This window comes from Thrips palmi, unplaced genomic scaffold (assembly GCF_012932325.1).
Source record: "Thrips palmi isolate BJ-2018 unplaced genomic scaffold, TpBJ-2018v1 HiC_scaffold_16, whole genome shotgun sequence".
Taxonomy (NCBI): Eukaryota; Metazoa; Arthropoda; class Insecta; order Thysanoptera; family Thripidae; genus Thrips; species Thrips palmi.
Window position 1 is genome coordinate 16,413,275 of NW_023144625.1, and position 15,481 is coordinate 16,428,755.

Here is a 15,481-nt window from a genome sequence, read left to right on the forward strand (position 1 = left end):
TTTTAATCAAAGAACTGAAATGTTGTGTGTGAAGTTGATAGTTAATCTGAAACACCAAACATTGACACATCTTCCTATTTTATTATCATATCAACGTACAGTTTTACAGTACAGACGGCCAATATTTCCTTACCAATATTATCCTGAATACAAAACGTCGTATACCATCCATCAAAATTATTGTGACAACAAATAAATTACATTCCATCTTTTAAGAGTATTAAGTTGCAAATATGAACACAATACGCAATGGGTGCTACATTTATATCACTTGGCATAGAAAATAATTTATGTTAGGATTGCTTTACATTATCTGAGTTAAACTAACTTCCATAGTGATAGTTAGGCATCTAAACTAATGGGAAAACTACGTTAATCACACGTCAGTGAAGCTCCCGTTAGATAAAACCAGAGAACAAGTCTCCAACTTGAATGACTACCACATTATGGCACAGAATTGTAAGTAGAATGAACGATATCTCGATTGCAGACGCACTGCAAGAGTATAAAGGCCATTCTTAATATCACATAATTCACTTCTACTCCTATTTCTTGAACAAACTTTTCTTGCAGTGCCTTAGCAACACAATTCGTCCTATGACACTAGCTAAAGGCAAGGTGATGGAGGAGAGCAAGTTTCTCCTTCAGCTGAGACATTGGAGAGATGTTCAAACTACGGACAAAGTTCTGCCGGCGGCGCGGACCGCCTGCCACGGGAGGATTAGGCAACCCAACGTGCACCCGTGTTCGGCATGCTACGCCGCGGCGGGCAGCGAGATGAGGACGCCGCCGGACCACCAGAAGGTGGCGCCGTCGGCGGCGAACTCTCCCTGCAGCACGACGGGCACCTTGTTGGCGGCCGGGGCCACGGGCCCGGTCACCTTGTCCACCATGCGGTCCCACACGGCGGGCACGCGGTCCTGGACGTCCTCCAGCGCGCGGAGCGAATCCGAGTTCTGCAGGTAGATGGGGCTGGTGTAGTTGGCGGAGGCGGTGAGGGCGGCGTCCAGCGCGGCACCAGAGTCCCACAGCAGGCGCGCCGAGAAGGAGAAGTCGCCGGTGACCCAGTCGACGGAGAAGGTGCCGGCGTCGTGGTGGTACTGCGGCGCCGAGAAGGACCCCTTGATGGTGACGGTGCCGGCCGCACCCCGCGAGAGCGTGCCGCTCCAAGTGAGCGGGCGGACGCTGCGGATGGCGGCGACCGGGATGGCCGCGGGGAGCGCGCCGCCCCACAAGCTGGGCGTCACCCAGCCGGACGTCACGACGCCGCCAAGGGTGATGCGGCGGCCCGCAGCGGCAGCGGCGGCAGCGGTCGAGTCGCCTGATGCCTTCAAGTTGAGCGGGGCGAGTCCTGGCTTGCCGCAGGACTTGGGCAACGTCAGGAACACCTTGCCCGACCACATGAATGCCGTCTTGTCCGCGTTGTACGACCCGTCCAGGAACGCGAGGACCTTCTCGCCGGCGGAGGCCAGCTCCTGGCTGAGCGCGGCGACCTGCTGGCCCTGCTGCAACTGTTGGGCCGCGCCTCGGTAGTACAGCGGCGTGACGTACTTGACGCCCGGCCTGATGCAGCCCGCCAGAGACACGTTCCAGAGCAGCTGGAGCTGCAGGCTGAAGTCGCCGCTCCACCACGCCATCGTGCCGTTACCGCTGTCCTCGGGCAGCGCGGTGGAGAAGGTGCCCGTCAAGGTGGCGGCGGTAAGCGCGTCGCTCTGCTGCTGAAGCGACCCTGACCACAGAACGCTGGCGGGGCCCGCAGCCCCGGCGGGCAGGCTGGCGGGGAAGGTCCCGGACCACACGGTGGCGGCGGCCTCTCCCGCCTTGCCGACGGACACCGTCCCGGAAGTGACCACGGCGCCGATCTTCGACACCGCGGAGGACGACTTCGAGGCGGTCACCTTAGTAGCGGAGGCCGTTAGCTTGAGAGGGCGCATCTGCTTGGCGGCAGACGCAGGCACCTGCAGGATGGCGTTGCCCGTCCACAGGAAGGAGCCGCCGTCCGGAGAGTAGCTGCCCTGCAGCAGGATGGGCAGCTTGGCGGCGCCCGCGGCCTTGGCGTCGCTCGCCATCACGAAGCTGACGCCAACGTCCACGGCGGGCTGCTGCAGCAGCGACGTGATGCTGTCATCGGGGGACATGGCCTTGAAGACGAGCGGGGACGAGTAGGTGGCCGTCTTGGCGAGCACGCCAGACAGGGAAGTCCCGGCCAGCGCGCGCAGGCGCAGCGAGAACTGCCCCGTCCACCACTCCAGCGCGAAGCTGCTGCCGGCGGCGGACGGATGCAGGAACCTGGGGAAGCGGAAGCTGCCCTCGAGCATGGCGTCGTCCTCGCCGGGCAGTGGGCGCAGCGCGCCGGTCCAGGACACGCCGCGAGCCACGCCGCCGGGCGTCACCGCGGACCGGTTGAACGGCGAGGAGGCGTCCGAGGCGTCGCCGTCGAAGGGCATCGCCGGGATGGTGGCGGGCAGCTCGCCGGACCACCAGGTCGCGGTCGTCGAGGGGTCGTCTTCCTTGCCCGCGGTGATCAAGCCCTCCACGACGGCCACGGCCAGTTTGGAGGCCGGGGCGGCCTTTTTGCCCGAGGCGCCTGGCGCCGCCTGCAGCTTGTTGTACTCGGGCTTGACGTACTGGTTCGAGTCCTCCGTGACGTCGTCGTCCAGAGGCAGGGCGACGGAAGCGACACCGTTCCACCAGTACCAGCTCTTGGACCAGAACCAGTACTGTCCTTGCAGCACGATGACGGCCAGGTTGTCGCCCGTCTCGGACTGCACCATGAGCTGCGGCGTGGCGGGTTCACCAGGCGCCGCCTTCGGCATGGCAAACACAACGCGTGACTTCATGACGGTGTTGGGCTTCAAGAGCTGCGGCTCGGTGACCGAAGTGTACAGGTTTCGGAGCTGCAGTGAGAACGTGCCTTTCCACTTGTGTTCGACAATGCCATCCACACCCTGCTCGAAGTACGGTGCCTCGAATTTACCGTCCAGCTGCAGCATCTTGCCGGTCTTGTCCAGCACTGTGAGCGAGCCCGACCACTTGATAGTCTGATCGAGGTCGAAGGACGAGATCCCGAACAGTGGGTTAGGTAACCACATGGGGACCGCACCGGACCACAGCTCGGTGGCGGTTGAGTTGTCGTAAGTGGCGTTGACGGAGCCGCCAAGCACCATGGCGGCGATGCGTAGCTTCGGGGGCTTCACCGGCTTGGACGGCTTGGTCGGCGCGCCGTCGTCCTTCTTGATGGCCTTGCCGGCCTTGGCCTGCAGAAGAGGCGGCTGTGGGTCGGGCACTGTGAGGACCGCGTCGCCCGACCACAGGAACGTCTTCCTGTCCGCGGAGTAGCTGCCGTCCAGCACCACGGGGACGCGCACGGCGCCGGACGCGATGGCCGCGCTGTCCGCCACGAACTGCTGCAGCGAGGAGGCCGAGCTCTGCACGGGGTACTTGGACATGGGCACCACCTTCTCCGACTTGAAGTACAGGTGCGAGGAGAAGGAGGTGCCGTCCAGCGCGTCCAGGCCGTTGAGGTTCGTGCTCCAGAGCAGGTTCCCCTCGAACAGGAACGTGCCGTAGTACCACGTGATGACAACGCCGCCCGGGCCGTGCTGGTAGTTCGGCATGCTGAACTTGCCCTCGATCTTGACCGTGGTGGGCGACGTGGCCGTGATCTTGCCCGTCCAGTCCACGCCGCACGCGTGGAACAGCGGCCCCGTGGGGTAGGGCGCGTACTCGGACTTGTAGGAGTCGAAGACCGGCACGGGGATGGAGGCGGGCAGCGAGCCCGTCCACCAGGTGCGCCAGAACCACGCCCCCTCCGGGTACGCGTACATGTTGCCCGACGTAACACGGATGCCGATACGGCGGACCGCCGGCGGGGGCTTGGCGGCCACGGTGACGGCCATGGACTTGGGGGCAGCCAGGTTGGTGCCAGAGGCGCCTGGCGCCGCCTTGAGCTTGTTGTACTCGGGCTTGACGTACTGGTTCGGGTCCTCCGTGACGTCATTGTCCACGGGCAGGCTGACGGACGCCATGCCGTTCCACCAGAACCAGCTCTTGGACCAGAACCAGTACTGTCCCTGCAGCACGATGACGGCCTGGTTCTCGCCCGTCTCGGACTGGAGCGTAAGCTGAGGCATCGCTGAGTCGCCGGACGCCGATTTCGCCATGGCGAACACGATGCGCGACTTCATGACCTTGTTGGGCTTCAGGAGCTGCGGCTGGGTGACGGAGGTGTACAGGTTTCGGAGTTGCAACGAGAACTCGCCCTTCCACTTGTGCTCCACCATGCCGTCGGTGCCCTGCTCGAAGTAGGGAGCTTCGAAGGTACCATCCAGCTGCAGCAGTTTCCCAGTCTTGTCCAGTGTCGTCAGCGTGCCCGACCACTTGACGGTCTGGTCCAGGTCCCAGGATGCCACCCCGAACAGCGGGCTGGGGAGCCACATGGGGACAGTGCCAGTCCACAGCTCAGAGACGGTGGTGGAGTTGTCGTAAGTGCCGTTGACGGAACCACCGAGCACCATGGAGGCCAAGCGAAGCGACGGGGGTTTCACCGGCTTGGACGGTTTGGACGGCTTTGCGTCGTCCTTCTTGACGGCCTTGCTGGGCTTGCCGGGCTTGCCAGGCTTCGCTTGCAGCAGCGGCTGTTCCGCGACGAGCCCGCCGTCCGGTCGCGGCAGGGCAAGGACCACGGCTCCCGTCCAGTAGAAGGTGGTCCTGTCCGCGGAGTAGGTGCCTTGCAGTATGACAGGGGCGCGGAGTGCACCCTCGCTCTCCTCAAGGCTGGCAGCAACGAAGGCGGCTAGCGGGGCGCGCTGCGTTCCAGAGGCAGAAGCAGTGCCAGAGACTGAAGCCTCGCGCAAGGCTTTGAAGTACACCGGGGATGAGTAGGTGGCCGTCGAACTGACTACGCCGTCCAGAGAGGCCACTGACATCCACTGCGGCTCGAGCTCGAACGAGAAGCTTCCCTTCCACCACTCCATCGCGAAGGTCGTGTTGTCTGGAGCGTGCAGGTACCTTGGTGCCTTAAAGGTGCCCTTAAGACTGAACGTCGCCCCCGACGGGGAGAGTGTGCCCTGCCACACGACACCGTGAGCGTAGAGAGGGGCTTCGCCGTCGACGCCCGCCGAGGGGGTCGTCGCGGTGCCGTCGGCGCCGGCGTCGAACAAGGGCAGAGGGATTGCGGCCGGGAAGGCCCCGGACCAAAGAGTGCTCTCGCTGGACGCGCCGTCGCGCGCCGCGGTCACCTTGCCCGACTTGACGGTGGCGGCCAGCTTCACCTCCCCTGCGGATGGCGCGCGCAGCGGCGCGGCGAAGACCGCCGTCTTCTTCGGGGTCCCCAGCAGCTGCACGGAGGGCATGGCGGCGGGGCGCGGCAGCACGAGGATGGCTTTGCCAGACCAGGAGAAGGAGGCGCGGTCCGCGGAGAAGGCGCCCTTCAGGATGATGGGGGCGGGGGCCGCGCCGTCGACCACCTCCTGCGCGGCGGCCAACAGGGCGAGGGGGCCGCGGGGTTCTGGCGAGGGGTCCAGGGCGGAGGGCGTGTCCGCCTCGAACACCAGCCGAGACGTGAAGTGCTGGCCAGAGACGAGCAGCGAGTCCAGGCCGAGGCCATCGTCGGGCTGCACCAGCAGGCGCACGTTGAGCGCGAAGCTACCCGACCACCACTGCACCTTCACGCCCGCGCCGGAGTAGATGCCGTGGACGAAGCGCGGCGCCTTGAAGGTGCCGGACACCTGCGCGGTTGTGGCTGAGGACGCGGCCACCTTGGCGGTCCAGAGCACGCCGTCAACCCGTGCGGCGGGCTTGGCAAGGTCTGCGGGGTCTGTGGTGGCCCCCGATGCCGCGGAGTCCTTCGCATCAAACAAGGACGTGGGGATGCTGGCGGGGAGATCGCCGTCCCACCAGGTCACCTCTGCGCCCCCGTCGGCGGGTTGTGCCGTCACGGTGCCGGACTGCACCTCCACGACGAGGCGGGCGTTCTTGGACGGCGCCCCGACGCTGTAGGCCGACGCCGTCATCAGTGGCGGCGGCGCGTCGTCGACGGGCTCCTCTTCTGCCATGGTGGGCAGCACCAGGGTCACGTTGCCGTTCCACAGGAATCTGCCGTCGGCGGCGTGGCTGCCGTGCAGGATGACGGGTGCCATCGGGCCGGAGCCACCCTTGGCGTTGACCAGCGGCGCGTCGCCGCGGCCGTCCTCCGCGCGCAGGAAGATGGGGCTCTGGAAGGAGCCGGAGAGGTCGATGACGCCGTCGCTGGACGAGTCCCACAGCACGTCCATCTGCACGGAGAACGTCCCAGCGATGCTCTCGGCCTCCTGGGGCGGGCCGCCGGGCTGCGCCGAGTACGAGTCCACGGAGAAGGAGCCGCGGAGAGAGGCAGTGTCGCCCGTGGACACGAGCGAGCCCTGCCACTGCACGCCGCCAGCCAGGAAGGCATTGGCGCCCAGGGCGGGCACCGGGATGGCGGTCGGCAGGGAGCCCGACCACAGGGACGTCCCCGAGGCCGTGACGACGGAGCCGGAGGTGACGCGGCCGCCGACGCGCACCGCGCGCGCTGCAGGCAGAGCACGAGAAGGACGCAGTGAGCAAGGACTAGAGTGAGATCGCGGGGCTGGGACTGGAACTGGGGCGTCGATCCTGGTTGGGAGGGCAAGGGGGGTTAGCGGCGGAAGATCCACGTTTAGACGGCCTTTCGCTATGGACACTGCCTGGAATTGCCATTTTACAGCACATGCAGAGGGTGGGGCTCTTTGGCAGTGGTTCCGGTCAGGGAGACTGTGCTGCTGAGGTGGTAAAGCAAGACGGACACAAAACAGAAACATAAAAAAAAATCTGACTAGAAGAGGTTCCTTGATCCACCAACAAAACTGTTCCCTTGGGTTGTGCGATTTCTATACTACAGGGTACACCACACCGTTCTAGTCTACGGCACACCCTCCGGTGTCACTATACCTGATACGTAGTTACGCCGCGGGCAGTGTTTCTGCGCCAGACTCTGCCGAACGCACACCAATCATCGTTATCATTCCTTCTTTTTCAAAAAGAAACAAAAAATACCTCAAATTGACAAAATATCCTTATGCCTGTCCAACTCAAGTCCTAACTCTACTGAAAACACTTCCTTCAAAAAAATCGTAGTATTTACACAGTCAGTGATCGACTCAAAACATCACTGTGCCAGGAGCAAAAATCGGATAGCACCGTACGAGATATTTTTTAAAAAAGGTTAGAAACCTCCATCGCCGGGAGACCTTACCCGTGGTGGCGGTGAGGCCGGCGTTGTCGGGGCTGGCCCCCACCAGCACCAGCTCGTCGGGCACGTTGTCCTGGTCCTTGGGCGCGTGGCCCGTGGCCTGCAGGGCGTCGGCGCGGCGGTACACGTAGCGGCCGTCGCGCTCCACCCAGGCGCGCAGGTTGGTGCGCGGCAGCTGGGCGCAGGGCACGCGCTTGTTGGAGTCGGCCCGGACGCGCCGCATGACCAGGGGCTGCGCCGAGTGCACCCCGTCGGACGTGCCGCAGATGACACCGGCCAGAGACGTTTTGCGGATTTCCGCCAGTTGTGCTGACAAAGGCGAGGAAGTCGGGAGTAACCAACAGCTTTCTCTTGTCTAGCAAGGCGAGGGGCACCGCCTGTCGTGACTCACCTGGGGTAAAAGCTTGCGGCTGCTGGTCCGTCTCGTACCAGAATCGGTCGCCCCTCTTGAGGCGGACGAACTGGTCGCCCAGGAGGCAGGTGAGAGTGCCTCCCAGGAGGCCGTCCTCGACGGGGTACTCAGACAGCACGCCCGTGTACACGTCCACGTCGTCCACAGACCTGCGAGCAGGAAATGGCAGAGATCGATCCGCAGACCGACTGTCGATGTCGTGCAGCATCATCGCTTACTTGTAGATCTCCTTCATGCGCTTGAGCGAGTCCTCGTCCACCACGCCGTCGAGGTCGTCCCAGGACGTGGGCTTCGGGAAGCCGCAGTGCTCGCGCCAGGCCGGGTAGGGCTGCAGGCCGTGGTCGCGGCCGCGCTGCACGTTCAAGGACACCAAGTCCAGGCCGCAGGCTGGCTGCCCTGAAGAACCCCTCCCGATGGACCGCGGCGCGAAGAGCTTCTGCGTCAGCTGAGGAGATGCGGTCAAAGCGCACGTCAGCCGTGGGTTCGAACACTGCAATGTAGCCACCCACTCCCTTCCGAAACTCACCTCCGGGTTGAAGTAGTTGTCCGCGCGCTCCACGCTCGTGTCCATGGCGCCCCGCAGCGCGCGGTCGGCGCCCTCACGCGAGTACAAGCTGTAGGGGTCGAACAGCATCTGGTGCAGCTCCATGTACTCCGTGCTGGAGGTGTCGTTGCCGATGAGCTTCAGCAGGCCGGGCAGCAGCGTGTGCGCGAACCGGAACGAGGAGGCGGCGAACGAGTTGCAGATGGTGGGGTCCACCTCGGGGTCGTAGGACGAGTCGTAGCCCGCCGCCTTGGGCTGCAGGTCCATCTTCTCCATCATGCGGGGGCCTGGAGAGGCAGAGCGGCCAAGTTAGTATGCGCCAACACTGTGAGAAAATTAAATCCGCTGTCGTCTTTCATCCCCACCGAGGATGACGGGCAGGAACTCGTTGTAGGTGACGTGCTGCATCTGGGCCGCCACGATGCGCCGCGACTCCTGGAAGACGCGCTCGTCGTTCCACTGCGGGTTCAAGTTCTGCAGCATGCTGGCCACGCGGTTGTGCTGCCGCGCCAGTAGCAGGTGCATCGTCGTCAAGTGCAGGTTCTCGTTGGCGCGGCCGTCGCCTGGAACAACAAGGCGGTCGTCAACACTCAGTCCCGGACCTCGCCGATCGGGGTTGCGCTCGACAGGATTTTGTTCGCACCGGACTTGAAGCAGTAGCGGCCTCGGTCGTTCATCTCCTGCCGGTTGCAGCCGTCGTCGGGGTCCTCGCTGACGGGGAGCAGCTCCCTGCCGTCCGGACTCATGGTCATCTTGAGGCGCCCCAGGACGGCTCGTTTGCCTTTGTCGTCGCCGTCCTCAGCAGCGGCCTCCGTGGACGGCTCCTCCCTCAAGGAGCGCATCAGCTCGGGGGTCGGCCCGTACACCACCGACGCGTCCAGGAAGGACGACGCCTGCAACAGCAATTCGCGGTTCATCCAACTGCAACTCGCCGCAACGGAAATTGCAAAAAAAGGCAAAGTGCCGCACGGACCTGGTTGAGTTGCTCGCGCTGGCCCAGGGAGCAGGTGGGCGCGGGGGCAGAGCGCACGAACTCCATGCAAGTCACGTTGTACTTGTGGTAGTACGGGTCTCCGGGCGCCAGGCGCACCGGGAAGCACTCGGGGTGCTCGTCGGCGGCCGCCTGGTCGCAGCAGGAGATGGCGGTGCCGTCGGCGGCCTGCGACAGGGCGGTGTTGGTGATGTCGTGGTCGATGAACTGTCCCCACACGGCCAGCATGACGGTGAAGTCGGGGTCGTTGCGGTACAGCGGGCGGTGCACCCCGAGGGAGACCTCCCTGGCGGACGGCAGCCCCTGCGCCAGGCCGCGCGGCTCGGACACGCCGTCCACGTAGGCGGGCGGCATGACGCGCCGGAAGGGGCGCATGGCCACGCCCCAGGAGCGCGGGTGCTGCACGTTGTTGCACGAGCCGTCCGCGCTGCGGTACGCCGAGGCCGGGCACGGCAGGGGCTTGTCTTCCTCCGCGCACGCCGCCGCCTCCGCGCTGTCGGCCGCCGCGAGGCGCAGCCGAGGGCCGCGACCCGCCCCGGACTGCTGCGAGAGCTTCCGGCCGGACCTGGGGGAAAGTGGAACAAGATTGTGGCGGTGTAACGCGTCCCACGTGGCGAAGGGCGGAAGGGCGGAGGGGAGCCACCCTGCGGCACGCGGCCGCACGCCAAGGGCTTCACCCCGCCCGCCGCGCCGCCCGCCACGCACATCGAGGGCAGCGGGGACCGGCGGGGCCGGCCAAGGAATCGGGTTAAATTTCGCCGTCGATTCCACCGGCACGCTAGTTTAGCCACCCGCCACCCGAGACGGTGGGCAGCCACCAGGAGGTTCACGGAGTAGAGAACTCACGCCTTGAGGAGCTGCTTGGTGGCCTTCTCCTCCAGCAAGGCGCGCTGCGCCAGCGCGGTGGCCTCGCGGCGAGTGTGCACCGCCTGGTTGGCGCGGTACGCCGGCGTGTCCTTCTTCATGGGGGTCATCTTGGCCTCGAGCGCGGTGCGGGTGGCCAGCTCCGCGCGGCCCGCCTGCACGGCGCGCTGCATCGCCGCGTCGTCGGGCGCTGGTTCAGGCCAGGCCGGCGAGGCAGCGTCTGTGGACAGGTGGACGTGAGGAAGGCGCCGTGGAGGTAGGCAACCCACTCGCTGCGATGCAGCACTGTCACGCTGGGCGGCCTACCTCCGCAGCGACAGGCGTCAGCTGAACCTCACCTGGCCTGGGCCACGAGCTCCGCAGCAGCAGCTGCAGCGTGTCGTTGACCGGGATGGGCGGCATCGTGGTGGTGGCGTTGACTTCGTCCGCGTCGTCGTGCTCCACCGAGTACGAGATGGTGATGACCAGCGCCATCACGAACACACCCCTGCACAAGGCGATCGTCAGGAGGGCGCTTTCCAGTGTAGTTTCACCCGGCCGTCGGCCGGCGCGGCGTACTCACAGGATGGCGGCGCAGACGCAGCACTGGAACTGGCGTATCTTGTTGCGGTGCGCGCGGCCCGGACTGCTCATGAAGACATAGGTCGGGGCCTGGTCGTAGGCGCCGGGGCCGGCCGCGGGGCCGCCCGTGCGCAGTGGTGTCCTCTCCGTAGCCATCGTGCTCCGGCTACCTCTGGAAGGCATACATCAAAACCTTGTTTGCAAATCTCGCATTATTGATTTTGTGAGGGTATCAGCTGACCAAGTGGAACCGCAATCGGAACTGACTTGTGGCAGTGGGATGGGATGACCTACGCGGGGACCGGCTGGACCTCCTCCCCCCACCCCTCCCCTCCAATCCGGTCTCACTGCCTCACTGATCGAGCCAATCCACTGGAGGGGGCCGTGGCCCAATGGCGGCCATGCGGTTCTATCCGGACGGGAGGGAAACAAACAAACAAACACTAACTCACGGCGCGCGTACCGCGGCCGGGGCGCAGTCGGTCTTTGAGCTCGACTAGCGCCTTGGCTAGCGCGGCGCTCTGCGTGCTGCTCGCGTTCAAGTCTCTGGGCCCTTGCCCCGCACCCCGCCCCGCCCCGCCCCGCCCCGCCCTGCTCCACCGCCCCTCTGACAGTTGATGCCCGGCCGAGAAGCGACGTGCTGAGCGCGGGGCGGCGCGGCGCGGGGCGGCGCGGAGGTCCTGCCTTACGTAAGTCCGGCCATAGCAACCAGTGCTGGACGGCAGGCCGCATCGAGGCATGCAGGGCCAAACTGGAGTTTAAGCGCGGCCCCTGCTGCCCCTGCTGCCCCTGCGGCACCCTCGCACCTCACAGGGGCTTTATCGGATTTGTCTCAAGTGTGACGTCCGGGCCTGTAGTCCGATTCCGAAAAGTGCCTCGCCGCTGCGTCTCCCCCGCACTCCTCCGAACGCGCCATGAGTGCGAGTGAGACAGACTGTTCACCAGCCGGTGCCGAAACGGCGCCCTCGGCCTGACAGAGTACGCGCGAATCGCTCAGGTGTGTCCTGCGGCACTGCGACGCCTGCGACGGCGCCCCCACTGGCCACTCCACCCGGGCCGGACCGGACCGGCTCGGGGGGAATTTTCCAAGTCCAAGGGCTCCACGGCTCCATCCTCGGTCCGCGGGAGGGGAAGGACCTCCTCCTGTCGGGCCAGAGGGGGCGGGGGGGAGGGGGCTGATCCGGCCCTCATGGCAACGCTCGCCGCACGCGATCGAGAGCACCGTACAAAACAAATACCAACTCCACCAACCAGTTCCAGCGTTTATGCGCGCATTCTATCATTCGTTTCCTCTGAATGGCGCTGGGTGACTGCGGTGACTGGGTGGATCGCGTGGCAGGTGCCTGCATTGCTGACTGGGACGCGCGGCGCGCTCTTGGCGCTGGAGTGAACTAGGATTCCGCTCAGCCTGCGGACTGTGGATTGATTACGCAAGGAATTAAGACGACCTTCAGGACCGCCGCGATCACATAAGAGCAAGCCTCGGTCCGAAATGGGAATGCTTCCGCGTCGACGTGACAGCGGCGTCGGGTGACACTCGTCGGCGTTCGTCACAGTGTAGGCAACGGGGCGAAAGGTTTGCCTATCCGACAGCGGCCGTCGCCCCTTCGGCGATTAGCAGTGGGGCAAACACTAGCTGAGATAGGCAACCTTTTCGACGCCGATACAGGTAAACTGAGCCGCTTCCCTCCATGCCCCCTTCCCCCTCCTTTTTGTCTCTTTTTTTTATCACCCCACCATGACGCAGCTATAGGCAAGCCAAACTGGACATTCCTCAATTACATAACGCCTTGATTATGTTTATCGATCCAAATTGTTTTGCGACATCTGAGAAATGTCAGAGACGCAGAGTCACTTTGTCTGACTGTGTCGCTGCCTAGAATGCGATAGCGATAGGTGCCATCGGTGCAGGGAGATATCTGGACGAGGAGTACTGCGAGCGGCGTTGTCCGTTTCGGCACTGCAAGGGGAGCACCGACTGTCTGCTGGCTGTCCGCCGCCCTCCAGCGCACACTCAAGCCCTTGTCGACGCAGCGAGAAACAACCGGAGCAATGCCCACACCATCCCCGTGGCCCGATCAAACTACGGCTTCGTTACGATAAGAAAATAGTCGAAACTTACACGGCCGCTGGAGGCCTACGGCTGGCCTACGGTGTGCCTGCGGGCCGCGGCACTTACGTAACGCGCTGCTAAAGAGACGCCGCGATAGCTGCGCTGGGCGCAAAACACAACGACCAACGGCCAGCAAACAGTGTCGTAGCACTAACCATTTGTCGGGGATGTCCCTGCCGTGGGCCCTCGCCCTCCTCGGCCCTCGTCGAGCAGTCAGGCACGGTGCCGGTGTGCAGGACGTCCAGGATGTGCAGGGAGTCGACTCGAGTCTCCGTCACTATGCATGGAGCGTGTGGGCACTGAGCGGCGCGCGGAGTACGGCGCGGAGCGGAGGCAGGCAGGACGCACCGCGACGCCACGGCCACCTGGGTCCCTCGGCCGCGGCCCCCTCCACGGCCCCACCGATGCAGAGCGCAGAGCTACGCAGAGCTACGCAGAGCTACGCAGAGCTGCGCAGAGCTACGCAGAGCGCGTCCTGGTGGGCGTTAGGCCCCTTCGTTGTCGATTCCCAGCCCCTTGGCTGCTTCAACCCACTGCAACCATTCTAGCTGCACCCCAGCCGGGGGTTATGAGAGTCCTACAGCCTCGGGGTTATGAGCGAGTGAGAAGCTCTCAGAGCCTACCTACACAAATTCATAAACACGGCTGGAAAAATAATATCAAGAACAACATGAGATGCGTGATTAGCTTTCCGGAAACTTGTTGTCTTTCCAAGAGAGTCTCCTCTACAATCGGTGAAAACGCCCACTCTGCGAGACTGCAGTTGCAGCTGACAAAGGCTCTTCGCGATGCTGGAATGCCGACTCCGCCCGCGACCGCGAGCACGTTTGAATCTCCCTCTGTCACCCCCTCCCCCTTGGCCTTCCCCGCCTTCCCCCTCTCCCGCCGTCCAAGCTGTTCTGACATTTCACCAAGGCGGTGATTCTAACCTGACGTGGCCGTCGTAGATGTGGTGTTTTGGATTTGTTACCATGATGGATTTTAAGTCTATAGCTTTGATATGCGCTTTATTTTCATATCTTACCAATGTGGATGCCTATTTCATCACAGTAGACGCACATGCAGAAGAATGTTTCTTCGATAAAGTAGAAACAGGCACCAAGATGGGTAAGTTAAATTCTGGAGGTTAGGCCGGTATATTACCGTCTAAGTATTTTCGCCAGTGAATCAGATTTACCACGGTAAAATTAATTTTGATGTCAATCATTTATTCTTACTCTTCAAAATTCTCCCTCTTTCATCTCTGAACTTCTCGTTATGTTTTTCTAAATTCACGATTCTCGTACTCTCTTCTGTTACAGGTCTAATGTTTGAAATAGCAGAAGGAGGTTTTCTTGATATAGATGTTAAAATTGTCGGTCCGGAGGGTAAAGTTATCCACCAGGGTGAACGAGAAACCAGTGGCAAGTACACCTTTGCCGCCCACACCTCCGGAGTTTACACCTATTGCTTTAGTAACCAGATGTCAACAATGACGCCCAAAGTTGTTATGTTCAATATGGAAATTGGCGATACACCCAAGGAAGATGTTGCAACTGATGAAGGTAAGAGCCTGATATCCCTTCGCATTAGAATGTTTTTAAATAATGTTAATACTAAAAATATGAAAGCCTTTAAAGGCTGGTAGTACAAGCTAATATTGTATCTCTATGCATCTTTTCAGGTCACAAAAACCAACTAGAGCAAATGATTAAGGAATTATCATCATCCTTAACGAATGTAAAGCATGAGCAGGAGTACATGCAAGTCAGAGACCGAATCCATAGGTCTATCAATGAGAGCACTAACAGCCGAGTAGTTATGTGGGCATTCTTTGAAGCAATGGTACTCATTGTAATGACGGTAGGACAAGTGTACTACCTGAAACGATTCTTTGAAGTCCGAAGGGTTGTTTGAAAAGTCGTGATAACATTTATGAAATTAACTCAAAGGACATTTTTTAACTTCACCTGAGATGATTTTATCAAAATCCTAACACTCTTAACTCGAGACTGTGTTAATATATTTACAAAATAAGGGTGAAAATTTGGTGTAAATTATTGTCTTTGTGTGATTGTTCTGAAGTATTGTGGATGCTATGTGAGGTTGTGTTGTGTATCATGTACATTTTTATGTCAGTCATTTTGTATTTATGGTTAAGTGTGAAGATTGTGTTCAAATTTCAAATGTAAAGGTTATCATTTTTTGTTGATTTTCTTTTTTGGTTTTTCCCCATTTGCTTTTGCCTTGTGTTGTCTCATATCCATTTTTCATTCAGTCTGTCATTACTTTAGAGAGTATATGCAAGAAATAGCTACAATACCATCCAAAAGCAGCTGTAGTGATGTAAATAAGGATGTCGAAAGGAATCTGCCTTTTAAGTGCTTAAGTGATGCAGATGTCAGTGCATCATTTTTTTCAACTTCTGGCTTTGCTTTGCACATAATTTATTTCTGATGTTTTACCTTTTGACAGACTGCTTTAGACATAACATTTTAAAAAAATTGAAATTGACATGTATCTTTCTATGGTAGAGAAGTCAAGATGTGTGTGACTGATCTGTGAACTTGTATCCATAGTTTCAATTAAAAGGCCCCATGTTTCTTTACTTGAAGGCTCTTGTGTTCTTGGTTTCTTCTGTTCATCAACTATGGTGGGGTGTTTAGCCTTAAGATTATGAGTGCAAATTGAAATTCTATTGGTTATAACTTGTTGTTTTTCCTCTGAAACCCTTTCATAAATCAATAAAATCACAAATTTTAGGTTCT

The 15,481-nt window shown here is 60.7% G+C and overlaps 2 protein-coding genes across 2 annotated transcripts; one reads left to right on the forward strand and one right to left on the reverse strand.

Moving 5' to 3' along the window:
- Positions 1 to 57: 57 nt before the first annotated feature.
- Positions 58 to 13,037, reverse strand: LOC117642208. The gene is made up of 12 exons (XM_034380151.1): positions 12,890 to 13,037; positions 10,623 to 10,793; positions 10,399 to 10,547; positions 10,043 to 10,280; positions 9,179 to 9,761; positions 8,849 to 9,098; positions 8,571 to 8,768; positions 8,188 to 8,492; positions 7,880 to 8,106; positions 7,641 to 7,810; positions 7,253 to 7,558; positions 58 to 6,550 (listed from the first exon to the last, which is right to left on the reverse strand). Exons 2-12 carry the CDS (start codon positions 10,775 to 10,777, stop codon positions 756 to 758), a joined length of 8,376 nt encoding a protein of 2,791 aa, XP_034236042.1. The 5' UTR covers positions 10,778 to 10,793; positions 12,890 to 13,037; the 3' UTR covers positions 58 to 755.
- Positions 13,038 to 13,681: 644 nt separating this feature from the next.
- LOC117642395 (transmembrane emp24 domain-containing protein 2) lies at positions 13,682 to 15,421 on the forward strand. Its single transcript, XM_034380544.1, has 3 exons — positions 13,682 to 13,841; positions 14,036 to 14,278; positions 14,398 to 15,421. Exons 1-3 carry the CDS (start codon positions 13,682 to 13,684, stop codon positions 14,628 to 14,630), a joined length of 636 nt encoding a protein of 211 aa, XP_034236435.1. The 3' UTR covers positions 14,631 to 15,421.
- The last annotated feature ends 60 nt before the right edge of the window (positions 15,422 to 15,481 follow it).

Bases quoted from the DNA above. Each gene is read 5' to 3' on its own strand.
- LOC117642208 (XM_034380151.1), bottom strand. From the start codon at position 10,777: ATGGCTACGGAGAGGACACCACTGCGCACGGGCGGCCCCGCGGCCGGC. The intron at 10,281-10,398 runs GTGAGGTTCAGC...ACCTGTCCACAG, and splicing joins GAGCTCGTGGCCCAGGCCAG to ACGCTGCCTCGCCGGCCTGG. The intron at 8,493-8,570 runs GTGGGGATGAAA...CTGCCTCTCCAG, and splicing joins GTTCCTGCCCGTCATCCTCG to GCCCCCGCATGATGGAGAAG.
- LOC117642395 (XM_034380544.1), top strand. From the start codon at position 13,682: ATGTGGTGTTTTGGATTTGTTACCATGATGGATTTTAAGTCTATAGCT. The intron at 13,842-14,035 runs GTAAGTTAAATT...CTTCTGTTACAG, and splicing joins AGAAACAGGCACCAAGATGG to GTCTAATGTTTGAAATAGCA. The intron at 14,279-14,397 runs GTAAGAGCCTGA...GCATCTTTTCAG, and splicing joins AGATGTTGCAACTGATGAAG to GTCACAAAAACCAACTAGAG.